Source organism: Pseudorca crassidens, chromosome 10 (genome assembly GCF_039906515.1).
Source record: "Pseudorca crassidens isolate mPseCra1 chromosome 10, mPseCra1.hap1, whole genome shotgun sequence".
NCBI lineage: Eukaryota > Metazoa > Chordata > Mammalia > Artiodactyla > Delphinidae > Pseudorca > Pseudorca crassidens.
In genome coordinates this window covers 70,049,436-70,063,461 of record NC_090305.1, presented here as the reverse complement: position 1 = coordinate 70,063,461, position 14,026 = coordinate 70,049,436, and the positions used below count along the sequence as shown (strand labels likewise).

The following is a 14,026-nucleotide window of genomic DNA, read 5'->3' as shown; positions in this document are numbered from 1 at the left end:
GTACTTTAAAAATATATTTCACAAAGACTTCTTGTCCAAATAGCTCCATGAGTTCATGCTTCGACATATTTCCTAACCTCCCAATACCCAGCGGAGAAAATATGAAATAGAAAACCAAATGTATTTCTGAACTCCAAAATAAAATTAACACCTCAATAGAGCAGCAACAGAACAGAAAAAAACAGAGCAGTGAACTAGGGTGAAATCATAGCACTTCTAGGCTCTGGAGTCAAAAGCTACTAGTGATGTAGAGGGAGAACAGGGATGAAAAGTGCTCCAAGTGAGAAGAGGATGAAGGCCTGATTCACTACTTGAAGCTCCCTGAAAGAAGACCAACATGAAGCACAGCAAAAACTGCTACTGAACCTCACTTAAAACCACGGCTGAAAGTCGGGAGACTGACCTAAAGCCGGCGCCTAACTTTGCACCTGACCTAAAACCGGGTACCGGATGTAAACCGTGACACCTGATGTATTACCGGGTACCTGACGTAAACCTAGGACCTGACATAAAACTGGGGCATTTGGGTTGTGGAAGAAGCCCTTGGGAAGATGGCGGAAGAGTAAGACACGGAGATCACCTTCCTCTCCACAGATACACCAGAAATACATCTACGCGTGGAACAACTCCTACGGAGCACCTACTGAACGCTGGCAGAAGACCTCAGACCTCCCAAAAGGCAAGGAACCCCCCACGTACCTGGTTAGGGCAAAAGAAAAAACTAAACAGAGACAAAAGGATAGGGACGGGTCCTGCACCAGTGGGAGAGAGCTGTGAAGGAGGAAAAGTGTCCACACACTAGGAAGCCCCTTCGCGGGTGGAGACTTCGGGAGGCGGAGTGGGGGAGCTTGGGAGCCGCGGAGGAGAGCACAGCAACAGGGGTGCGGAGGGCAAAGCGGACAGATTCCAGCACAGAGGATCGGGCCGACCGGCACTCACCAGCCGAGAGGCTTGTCTGCTCGCCTGCCGGGGCGGGCGGGACTGGGAGCTGAGGCTCCGGCTTTTGTCGGAGCGCCGGGAGAGGACTGAGGTTGGCGTCGTGAACACAGCCTGCAGGGCGTTGGTGCGCCGCGGCTGGCCGGGAGAGAGTCCGGGGAGGGGTCTGGACCTGCCGAAGAGGCAAGAGACTTTTACGTCCCTCTTTGTTTCCTGGTGCACGAGGAGAGGGGATTAAGAACGCTGCTTGAGAGAGCTCCAGGGACGGGCGCGAGCCGCGGCTAAGAGTGCGGAGCCCAGAGACGGACATGGGACGCTAAGGCCGCTGCTGCCGCCGCCAGGAGGCCTGTGTGCAAACACAGGTCACTAGCCACACGCCCTTCCGGGGAGCCTGTGCAGCCCGCCACTGCCAGGGTCCCGGGATCCAGGGACGGCTCCCCCGGGAGAGCGCACGGCGCGCCTCAGGCTGCAGCATCACGCCGGCCTCTGCCGCTGCAGGCCCGCCCCGCACTCCGTGACCCTCCCTACCCCCCGGCCTGAGTGAGCCAGAGCCTCCGAATCAGCGGCTCCTTTAACCCCGTCCTGTCTGAGCAAAGAACAGATGCCCTCCGGCGACCTACACGCACAGGCGGGGCCAAATCCAAAGCTGAGCCCCTGGGAACTGTGAGAACAAAGAAGAGAAAGGGAAATCTCTCCCAGCAGCCTCAGAAGCAGCGGATTAAAGCTCCACAATCAACTTGATATACCCTGCATCTGTGGAATACCTGAATAGACAACGAATCATCCCAAATTAAGGAGCCCTGTGGATGAAAGGCTCTTGGTGCTGCAGCCAGGACTCAGTGCTGTGCCTCTGAGGTGGGAGAGCCAACTTCAGGACACTGGTCCACAAGAGGCCTCCCAGCTGCACATAATATCAAACAGCAAAAATCTCCGAGAGATCTCCATCTCAACGCCAGCACCCAGCTTCACTCAACGACCAGCAAGCTACAGTGCTGGACATCCTATGCCAAACAACTAGCAAGACAGGAACACAACCCCACCCATTAGCAGAGAGGCTGCCCAAAATCATAATAAATCTACAGACATCCCAAAACACACCACCAGACGTGGACCTGCCCACCAGAAAGACAAGATCCAGCCTCATCCACCAGAACACAGGCACTAGTACCCTCCACCAGGAAGCCTACACAACCCACTGAACCAACCTTAGCCACTGGGGACAGACACAAAAAACAACAGGAACTACGAACCTTCAGCCTGCAAAAAAGGAGACCCCAAACACAGTAAGATAAGCAAAATGAAAAGACAGAAAATCACACAGCAGATGAAGGAGCAAGATAAAAACCCACCAGACCTAACAAATGAAGAGGAAATAGGCAGTCTACCTGAAAAAGAATTCAGAATAATGGTAGTAAGGTTGATCCGAAATCTTGGAGATAGAATGGACAATAGAATGGACAAATTGCAAGAATCAGTTAACAAGGACCTAGAAGAACTAAAGATGAAACAAGCAACGATGAACAACACAATAAATGAAATTAAAAGTACTCTAGATGGGATCAATAGCAGAATAACTGAGGCAGAAGAACGGATAAGTGACCTGGAAGATAAAATAGTGGAAATAACTACTGCAGAGCAGAATAAAGAAAAAAGAATGAAAAGAACTGAGGACAGTCTCAGAGACCTCTGGGACAACATTAAACCACCAACATTCGAATTATAGGGGTTCCAGAAGAAGAAGAGAAAAAGAAAGGGACTGAGAAAATATTTGAAGAGATTATAGTTGAAAACTTCCCTAATATGGGAAAGGAAATAGTTAATCAAGTCCAGGAAGCACAGAGAGTCCCATACAGGATAAATCCAAGGAGAAATACGCCAAGACACATATTAATCAAACGGTCAAAAATTAAATACAAAGAAAACATATTAAAAGCAGCAAGGGAAAAACAACAAATAACACACAAGGGAATCCCCATAAGGTTAACAGCTGATCTTTCAGCAGAAACTCTGCAAGCCAGAAGGGAGTGGCAGGACATATTGAAAGTGTTGAAGGAGAAAAACCTGCAACCAAGATTACTCTACCCAGCAAGGATCTCATTCAGATTTGATGGAGAAATTAAAACCTTTACAGACAAGCAAAAGCTGAGAGAGTTCAGCACCACCAAACCAGCTCTACAACAACTCCTAAAGGAACTTTTCTAGGCAAGAAACACAAAAGAAGGAAAGGACCTACAATAACGAACCCAAAACAATTAAGAAAATGGGAATAGGAACACACATATCGATAATTACCTTAAATGTAAATGGACTAAATGCTCCCACCAAAAGACACAGATTGGCTGAATGGATACAAAAACAAGACCCATATATTTGCTGTCTACAAGAGACCCACTTCAGACCTAGAGACACATACAGACTGAAAGTAAGGGGATGGAAAAAGGTATTTCATGCAAATGGAAACCAAAAGAAAGCTGGAGTAGCAATTCTCGTATCAGACAAAATAGACTTTAAAACAAAGACTATTAGAAGAGACAAAGAAGGACACTACATAATGATCAAGGGATCGATCCAAGAGGAAGATATAACAATTGTAAATATTTATGCACCCAACATAGGTGCACCTCAATACATAAGGCAAATACTGACAACCATAAAAGGGGAAATCGACAGTAACACATTCATAGTAGGGGACTTTAACACCCCACTTTCACCAATGGACAGATCATCCAAAATGAAAATAAATAAGGAAACACAAGCTTTAAATGATATATTAAACGAGATGGACTTAATTGATATTTATAGGACATTCCATCCAAAAACAACAGAATACACATTTTTCTCAAGTGCTCATGGAACATTCTCCAGGATAGATCATATCTTGGGTCACAAATCAAGCCTTGGTAAATTTAAGAAAATTGAAATTGTATCAAGTATCTTTTCTGACCACAACGCCATGAGACTAGATATCAATTACAGGAAAAGATCTGTAAAAATTACAAACACATGGAGGCTAAACAATACACTACTTAATAACGAAATGATCACTGAAGAAATCAAAGAGGAAATCAAAAAATACCTAGAAACAAATGACAATGGAGACACAACGACCCAAAACCAGTGGGATGCAGCAAAAGCAGTTCTAAGGGGGAAGTTTATAGCAATACAAGCCCACCTTAAGAAGCAGGAAACATCTCGAATAAACAACCTAACCTTGCACCTCAAGCAATTAGAGAAAGAAGAACAAAAAAAACCCCAAAGCTAGCAGAAGGAAAGAAATAATAAAAATCAGATCAGAAATAATTGAAAAAGAAATGAAGGAAACAATAGCAAAGATCAATAAAACTAAAAGCTAGTTCTTTGAGAAGATAAACAAAATAGATAAACCACTAGCCAGACTCATCAAGAAAAAAAGGGAGAAGACTCAAATCAATAGAATTAGAAATGAAAAAGGAGAGGTAACAACTGACACTGCAGAAATAAAAGAGATCATGAGAGATTACTACAAGCAACTCTATGCCAATAAAATGGACAATCTGGAAGAAATGGACAAATGCTTAGAAATGCACAACCTGCCAAGACTGAATCAGGAAGAAATAGAAAATATGAACAGACCAATCACAAGCACTGAAATTGAAACTGTGATTAAAAATCTTCCAACAAAGAAAAGCCCAGGACCAGATGGCTTCACAGGCGAATTCTATCAAACATTTAGAGAAGAGCTAACACCTATCCTTCTCAAACTCTTCCAAAATATAGCAGAGGGAGGAACACTCCCAAACTCATTCTACGAGGCCACCATCACCTTGACACCAAAACCAGACAAGGATGTCACAAAGAAAGAAAACTACAGGCCAATATCACTGATGAACATAGATGCAAAAATCCTCAACAAAATACTAGCAAACAGAATCCAACAGCACATTAAAAGGATCATACACCATGATCAAGTGGGGTTTATTCCAGGAATGCAAGGATTCTTCAATATACGCAAATCTATCAATGTGATAAACCATATTAACAAACTGAAGGAGAAAAACCATATGATCATCTCAATAGATGCAGAGAAAGCTTTTGACAAAATTCAACACCCATTTATGATAAAAACCCTGCAGAAAGTAGGCATAGAGGGAACTTTCCTCAACATAATAAAGGCCATATATGACAAGCCCACAGCAAACATCATCCTCAATGGTGAAAAACTGAAAGCATTTCCACTAAGATCAGGAACAAGACAAGGTTGCCCACTCTCACGACTCTTATTCAACATAGTTTTGGAAGTTTTAGCCACAGCAATCAGAGAAGAAAAGGAAATAAAAGGAATCCAAATCGGAAAAGAAGAAGTAAAGCTGTCACTGTTTGCAGATGACATGATACTATACATAGAGAACCCTAAAGATGCTACCAGAAAACTACTAGAGCTAATCAATGAATTTGGTAAAGTGGCAGGATACAAAATTAATGCACAGAAATCTCTGGCATTCCTATATACAAATGATGAAAAATCTGAAAGTGAAATCAAGAAAACACTCCCATTTACCATTGCAACAAAAAGAATAAAATATCTAGGAATAAACCTACCTAAGGAGACAAAAGATCTGTATGCAGAAAATTATAAGACACTGATGAAAGAAATTAAAGATGATACAAATAGATGGAGAGATATACCATGTTCTTGGATTGGAAGAATCAACATTGTGAAAATGACTCTACTACCGAAAGCAATCTATAGATTCAATGCAATCCCTATCAAACTACCACTGGCATTTTTCACAGAACTAGAACAAAAAATTTTGCAATTTGTATGGAAACACAAAAGACCCCGAATAGCCAAAGCAATCTTGAGAACGAAAGAAGGAACTGGAGGAATCAGGCTCCCAGATTTCAGACTATACTACAAAGCTACAGTTATCAAGACAGTATGGTACTGGCACAAAAACAGAAAGATAGATCAATGGAACAGGATAGAAAGCCCAGAGATAAACCCACGCACATATGGTCACCTTATCTTTGACAAAAGAGGCAGAAATGTACAGTGGAGAAAGGACAGCCTATTCAATAAGTGGTGCTGGGAAAACTGGACAGGTACATGTAAAAGTATGAAATTAGATCACTCCCTAACACCATACACAAAAAAAAGCTCAAAATGGATTAAAGACCTAAATGTAAGGCCAGAAACTATCAAACTCTTAGAGGAAAACATAGGCAGAACACTCTATGACATAAATCACAGCAAGGTCCTTTTTGACCCACCTCCTAGAGAAATGGAAATAAAAACAAGAGTAAACAAATGGGACCTAATGAAACTTAAAAGCTTTTGCGCAGCAAAGGAAACCATAAAGAAGACCAAAAGACAACCCTCAGAATGGGAGAAAATATTTGCAAATGAAGCAACTGACAAAGGATTGATCTCCAAAATTTATAAGCAGCTCATGCAGCTTAATAACAAAAAAACAAACAACCCAATCCAAAAATGGGCAGAAGACATAAATAGACATTTCTCCAAGGAAGATATACAGAGTGCCAACAAACACATGAAAGAATGCTCAACATCACTAATCATGAGAGAAATGCAAATCAAAACTACAATGAGATATCATCTCACACCAGTCAGAATGGCCATCATCAAAAAATCTAGAAACAATAAATGCTGGAGAGGGTGTGGAGAAAAGGGAACCCTCTTACACTGTTGGTGGGAATGTAAATTGATACAGCCACTGTGGAGAACAGTATGGAGGTTCCTTAAAAAGCTACAAATAGAACTACCATATGACCCAGCAATCCCACTACTGGGCATATACCCTGAGAAAACCATAATTCAAAAAGAGTCATGTACCAAAATGTTTATTGCAGCTCTATTTACAATAGCCCAGAGATGGAAACAACCTAAGTGTCCATCATCGGATGAATGGATAAAGAAGATGTGGCACATATATACAATGGAATGTTACTCAGCCATAAAAAGAGACGAAATTGAGGTATTTGTAATGAGGTGGATAGACCTAGAGTCTGTCATACAGAGTGAAGTAAGTCAGAAAGAGAGAGACAAATACCGTATGCTAACACATATATATGGAATTTAAAAAAAAAAATGTCATGAAAAACCTAGGGTTGAAACAGGAATAAAGACACAGACTTACTAGAGAATGGACTTGAGGCTATGGGGAGGGGGAAGGGTAAACGGTGACAAAGCGATAAAGAGGCATGGACATATATACACTACCAAACGTAAGGTAGATAGCTAGTGGGAAGCAGCCGCATAGCACAGGGAGATCAGCTCGGTGCTTTGTGACCGCCTGGAGGGGTGGGATAGGGAGGGTGGGAGGGAGGGAGACGCAAGCGGGAAGAGATATGGGAATATATGTATATATATAACTGATTCATTTTGTTGTGAAGCTGAAACTAACATACCATTGTAAAGCAATTATACTGCAATAAAGATGTTAAAAAAAAAATAATTACCTTAAACCTGAATGGATTAAATGCTCTAACCAAAAGACACAGGCTCCCTGAGTGGCTACAAAAACAAGACCCATATATATGCTGTCTACAAGAGACCCACTTTAGACCTAGGGACACATACAGACTGAAAGTGAGGGGATGGAAGAAAAAAAAAAAAAAAGATAACTGAAAATATGAAAAATTTTAAAGTTCCCGTAAAAACATTCCCACAGATGGATTATTCAAGCAATTTCACTCCGTGTCAACCAAATAAAACAAGAAGTACTTCAGTACAAATGGCACAAGTTTTTGAAGAAGCAGATGATATACCCTAGGAAGCACTGAGAGCACAGTTATGCTCCCGAGTATGGCAGGATGCAATGAAGAAGGTACATGATAGAAACACAATGCATGTTCTCTGACTGAGAGGCCCTCAACTCCTGGTTGATATTTGCTAAGGTAGAGCCCCAAGTCCCAGTCCTGCTGATCTAACCAAGCATTGGGAAGATATCCAGGAGAAATTTGACCATTTTAATGCACACCACCACCCATGTAGTATTGCTATCTAAGATGCTTAAGCTGAATCTAACCATGAGGAAACAGACAAATACAAATTGAGGGACATTTTGCAAAACAACTGACCTGGGCACTTCAACAAAGTCAATGCCATGAAAAGAAAAATGAAAACCAAGGCTGGAGAACTGTTCTAAATTAAAAGAGTTTATGACATGACAATGATAAAATGTAATATTTAATTCTTGATTGGATCCTGGACCACACACCCCCGACCCCCAAAAAACCAACCAAACGAAAACAGCTAGTAAGGACATTCATGGGACAATTAGGGAGACATCTGAATATGGACTATATATTTTATAGTACTATTATATCAATGTTACATTTCCTGAGTGTAATAATTATACTGTGATTATGTTAGAGAATGTACTTTTTCTTAAGATGTATATACTAAAATATTGAGCAGTTCCTGGGTTCCGGTATCCCCAATCTATTATCTTTTGTATTCCCAGACATTAGAGTATAGAATGCTTTAATGCAGTGATTATTCTGGGTTATATCAGTATTTCCTCCTTTTTTTCTTTCACTCTTCAAATATGTGTCTAAAATTCCCTATATTAGATTCTATTTCATAAAGTGACTCATAAGTTTCTCTTTTCCTGACTAAACCCTAACTTACCAGAAGGATACTCTGATGCTAACTCAACCTCTGGTCAAAAACATAATTTCTAGTACCAAAAGCTACATAGTTAGACAGTACCTTAAATTTTATATTTAAAATGATGAATTTTAAAATAAAAAATCACAATCTAATAATAATACCTATTACTTTTAAAAATAAGACATGACAGTAAAGAATTTTTTTAAATCACCCAAAATCTGAACATGCAAAAACAACAAATGTTAACATTTTGATATATTTACAATTCGTCTCTCCTCTATTCAGAAATTGCTTATGTTTCACAAATTTGTGACCAAACTACATACCCATTTTCTACACTGTCCTTTTATCCTTAGGTATGCCTTTACAGTTTTTTCAATTTCTATTTGCAGAAAGAAAAGATTTTAAAAGTCTCCCTCACTTTCACATACAGAAACAAAATGACAGATTTATCACTAACTCTCATCAAGGACTATTCTCAAAATAGTACATCATTTTTAAAAAACATGCTGCATGCATAATTGTTTTTAAAATTTGTAACAAATTACCTTTCCAGTATACAGGAAAAGAGGTTAAAGTTGTCAGTATTTTAAGATAAAATTATGTCCTCAGAATTATATATGATAAAACAGGTATATTTTTTGCAGGAAAACATGCCAATAACATATTTTATACTATGAACCAAAAAGAAAACAGCCTTCCTCTGCAACCAATAAAAATTATAAATAAATTTAGTAAAGCCAACTACTCACCCCCTATTACTGACAATTGCTTTTTTCAAATGAATGTAATTTGCAGGAAAGATCCCCTGTAAAAGAGAAAAGGTTTTCCATTAGAAAAAGTAATTTGTGATTAACATCTCATATAGACTAAAATAGCAGCCAGATTTCAGCATGGAACTACTCTATCAAAAACACAGTACATCTTTTAATGTAGCAACCACTTTACATATTAAGAATACAAAGTTGCACAAACTATATTCAACAGGAACTTCACTGTCATTTGCAATCACAGTCTATCCTCAGGGAAAAAACAACTGTGATGTTAAGCAACCACCAAAAATCAATTTTCTTTAAGTTTTAGAAATATTCATCAAATCACTCTTAGGATATAGACTTAACGTACAGAGCTTGACATGTATCTACAAAACGACATCATCATCTAACAAACAATTTACAGATTATCCAGCTCTGAGCTAGAGAAAGAATTCTCACATTCTGGGTAACATTTGTATTCACAAGAATAAATCAATCTGGGAGCTTTTATAAATATTTCTTCTTTTACTCTTTCCAAACGGTTTCCACTTTGGTATCTGCCATAATTTGATTTCAATTCCTAAGGGATAAAAAATGTATTGTTTTAGGAAACAAATAAGTTTTCCAATCAATGTTTCACTCTTTTTCCTGGTGTATAAAACTCCCTTGAAATAAAACACAGATGGCCTATTTTTTATTTTTTATTTCTTTTGTGTGTGTGTGTGTTAGTTTCTACTTTATAACAAAGTGAATCAGTTATACATATACATATGTTCCCATATCTCCTCCCTCTTGCATCTCCCTCCCTCCCACCCTCCCTATCCCACCCCTCCAGGTGGTCACAAAGCACAGAGCTGATCTCCCTGTGCTACGCGGCTGCCTCCCACTAGCTATCTATCTTACGCTTGGTAGTGTATATATGTCCATGCCACTCTCTCGCCTCGTCACAGCTTACCCTTCCCCCTCCCCATATACTGAAATCCGTTCTCTAGTAGGTCTGTGTCTTTATTCCTGTCTTACCCCTAGGTTCTCCATGACATTTTTTTTTCTTAAATTCCATATATATGTGTTAGCATACGGTACCTGTCTCTCTTTCTGACTTACTTCACTCTGTATGACAGACTCCAGGTCCATCCACCTCATTACAAATACCTCAATTTCGTTTCTTTTTATGGCTGAGTAATATTCCATTGTATATATGTGCCACATCTTCTTTATCCATTCACCCGATGATGGACACTTAGGTTGTTTCCATCTCCGGGCTATTGTAAATAGAGCTACAAAGAAAATTTTGGTACATGACTCTTTTTGAATTATGGTTTTCTCAGGGTATATACCCAGTAGTGGGATTGCTGGGTCATATGGTAGTTCTATTTGTAGTTTTTTAAGGAACCTCCATACTGTTCTCCATAGTGGCTGTACCAATTCACATTCCCACCAGCAGTGCAAGAGTGTTCCCTTTTCTACATACACTCTCCAGCATTTATTCTTTCTAGATTTTTTGATGATGGCCATTCTGACTGGTGTGAGGTGATATCTCATTGTAGTTTTGATTTGCATTTCTCTAATGACTAATCATGTTGAGCATTCTTTCATGTGTTTGTTGGCAGTCTGTATATCTTTTTTGGAGAAATGTCTATTTAGGTCTTCTGCCCATTTTTGGATTGGGTTGTTTGTTTTTTTGTTATTGAGCTGAATGAGCTGCTTATAAATTTTGGAGATTAATCCTTTGTCCATTGATTCATTTGCAAACATTTTCTCTGATTCTGAGGGTTCTCTTTTGGTCTTGTTTATGGTTTCCTTTGCTGTGCAAAAGCTTTGAAGTTTCATTAGGTCTCATTTGTTTATTTTTGTTTTTATTTCCATTTCTCTAGGAGGTAGGTCAAAAAGGACCTTGCTGTGATTTATGTCATAGAGTGTTCTGCCTATGTTTTCCTCTAAGAGTTTGATCGTTTCTGGCCTTACATTTAGGTCTTTAATCCATTCTGAGCTTATTTTTGTGTATGGTGTTACGGAGTGATCTAATCTCATACTTTTACATGTACCTGTCCAGTTTTCCCAGCACCACTTATTGAAGAGGCTGTCCTTTCTCCACTGTACATTCCTACCTCCTTTATCAAAGATAAGGTGACCATATGTGCATGGGTTTACCTCTGGGCTTTCTATCCTGTTCCATTGATCTATATTTCTGTTTTTGTGCCAGTACCATACTGTCTTGATTACTGTAGCTTTGTAGTATAGTCTGAAGTCAGGGAGTCTGATTCCTCCAGCTCCGTTTTTCTATCTCAAGATGGCTTTGACTATTCTGGGTCTTTTGTGTTTACATACAAATTGTGAAATTTTTTGTTCTAGTTCTGTGAAAAATGCCAGTGGTAGTTTGATAGGGATTGCATTGAATCTGTAGATTGCTTTGGGTAGTAGAATCATTTTCACAATATTGATTCTTCCAATCCAAGAACATGGTGTATCTCTCCATCTGTTTGTATCATCTTTAAATTCTTTCATCAGTGTCTTATAATTTTCTCCATACAGGTCTTTTGTCTCCTTAGGTAGGTTTATTCCTAGATATTTTATTCTTTTTGTTGCAGTGGTAAATGGGAGTGTTTTCTTAATTTCACTTTCAGATTTTTCATCATTAGTGTATAAGAATGCTAGAGATTTCTATGCATTAATTTTGTATCCTGCCACTTTACCAAATTCATTGATTAGCTCTAGTAATTTTCTGGTTGCATCTTTAGGATTCTCTATGTATAGTATCATGTTATCTGCAAACAGTGACAGCTTTACTTCTTCTTTTCTGGTTTGGATTCCTTTTATTTCCTTTTCTTCTCTGATTGCTGTGGCTAAAACTTCCAAAACTATGTTGAATAAGAGTGGTGAGACTGGTCAACCTTGTCTTGTTCCTGATCTTAGTGGAAATGGTTTCAGTTTTTCACCATTAAGGACGATGGTGGCTGTGGGTTTGTCATATATGGCCTTTATTATGTTGAGGAAAGTTCCCTCTATGCCTACTTTCTGCAGGGTTTTTATCATAAATGGGTGTTGAATTCTCTCGAAAGCTTTTTCTGCATCTATTGAGATGATCATATGGTTTACCTCCTTTAATTTGTTAATATGGTGTATCACGTTGATTGATTTGCATATACTGAAGAATCCTTGCATTCCTGTAATAAACCCCACTTGATCATGGTGTATGATCCGTTTAATGTGCTGTTGGATTCTGTTTGCTAGTATTTTGTTGAGGATTTTTGCATCTATGTTCATCAGTGATATTGGCCTGTAGTTTTCTTTCTTTATGACATCCTTGTCTGGTTTGGTATCAGGGTGATGGTGGCCGCGTAGAATGAGTTTGGGAGTGTTCCTCCCTCTGCTATATTTTGGAAGAGTTTGAGAAGGATAGGTGTTAGCTCTTCTCTAAATGTTTGATAGAATTTGCCTGTGAAGCCATCTGGTCCTGGGCTTTTGTTTGTTGGAAGATTTTTAATCACTGTTTCAATTTCAGTGCTTGTGATTGGTCTGTTCATATTTTTTATTTCTTCCTGATTCAGTCTTGGCAGGTTGTGCATTTCTAAGAATTTTTCCATTTCTTCCAGGTTGTCCATTTTATTGGCATAGAGTTGACTGTAGTAATCTCTCATGATCTTTTGTATTTCTGCAGTGCCAGTTGTTACTTCTCCTTTTTCATTTCTAATTCTGTTGATTTGAGTCTTCTCCCTTTTTTTCTTGATGAGTCTGGCTAATGGTTTATCAATTTTGCTTATCTTCTCAGAGAACCAGCTTTTAGTTTTATTGATCTTTGTTATAATTTCCTTCATTTCTTTTTCAATTATTTCTGATCTGATTTTTATGATTTCTTTCCTTCTGCTAACTTCGGGGATTTTTTGTTCTTCTTTCTCTAATTGCTTTAGGTGCAAGGTTAGGCTGTTTATTCGAGATGTTTCCTGCTTCTTAAGGTAGGATTGTATTGCTAGAAACTTCCTTCTTAGAACTGCTTTTGCTGCATCCCATAGGTTTTGGGTCATCGTGTCTCCATTGTCATTTGTTTCTAGGTATTTTTTTATTTCCTCTTCGATTTCTTCAGTGATCACTTCGTTATTAAGTAGTGTATTGTTTAGCCTCCATGTGTTTGTAATTTTTACAGATCTTTTCCTGTAATTGATATCTAGTCTCATGGTGTTGTGGTCGGAAAACATACTTGATATAATATCAATTTTCTTAAATTTACCACAGCTTGATTTGTGACCCAAGATATGATCTATCCTGGAGAATGTTCCATGAGCACTTGAGAAAAATGTGTATTCTGTTGGTTTTGGATGGAATGTCCTATAAATATCAATTAAGTCCATCTTGTTTAATATATCATTTAAAGCTTGTGTTTCCTTATTTATTTTCATTTTGGATGATCTGTCCATTGGTGAAAGTGGGGTGTTAAAGTCCCCTACTATGAATGTGTTACTGTCGATTTCCCATTTTATGGCTGTTAGTATTTGCCTTATGTATTGAGGTGCTCCTATGTTGGGTGCATAAATATTTACAATTGTTATATCTTCTTCTTGGATCGATCCCTTGATCATTATGTAGTGTCCTTCTTTGTCTCTTCTAATAGTCTTTATTTTAAAGTCTATTTTGTCTGATATGAGAACTGCTACTCCAGCTTTTTTTTGGTTTCCATTTGCATGGAGTATCTTTTTCCATCCCCTTACTTTCAGTCTGTATGCGT

General features: G+C 38.9%; 1 protein-coding gene across 12 annotated transcripts in view; it reads right to left on the bottom strand.

Moving 5' to 3' along the window:
* DOCK3 (dedicator of cytokinesis 3) overlaps positions 1–14,026 on the bottom strand; it is a 405,644-nt gene that overhangs the window by 288,540 nt on the left and 103,078 nt on the right. For all 12 annotated transcript variants that reach the window (XM_067754576.1, XM_067754570.1, XM_067754573.1 and 9 more), the window contains exon 4: positions 9,304–9,359. In XM_067754576.1, the coding sequence (XP_067610677.1) occupies positions 9,304–9,359 (56 nt within the window). The remainder of the gene's footprint in view (positions 1–9,303; positions 9,360–14,026) is intronic.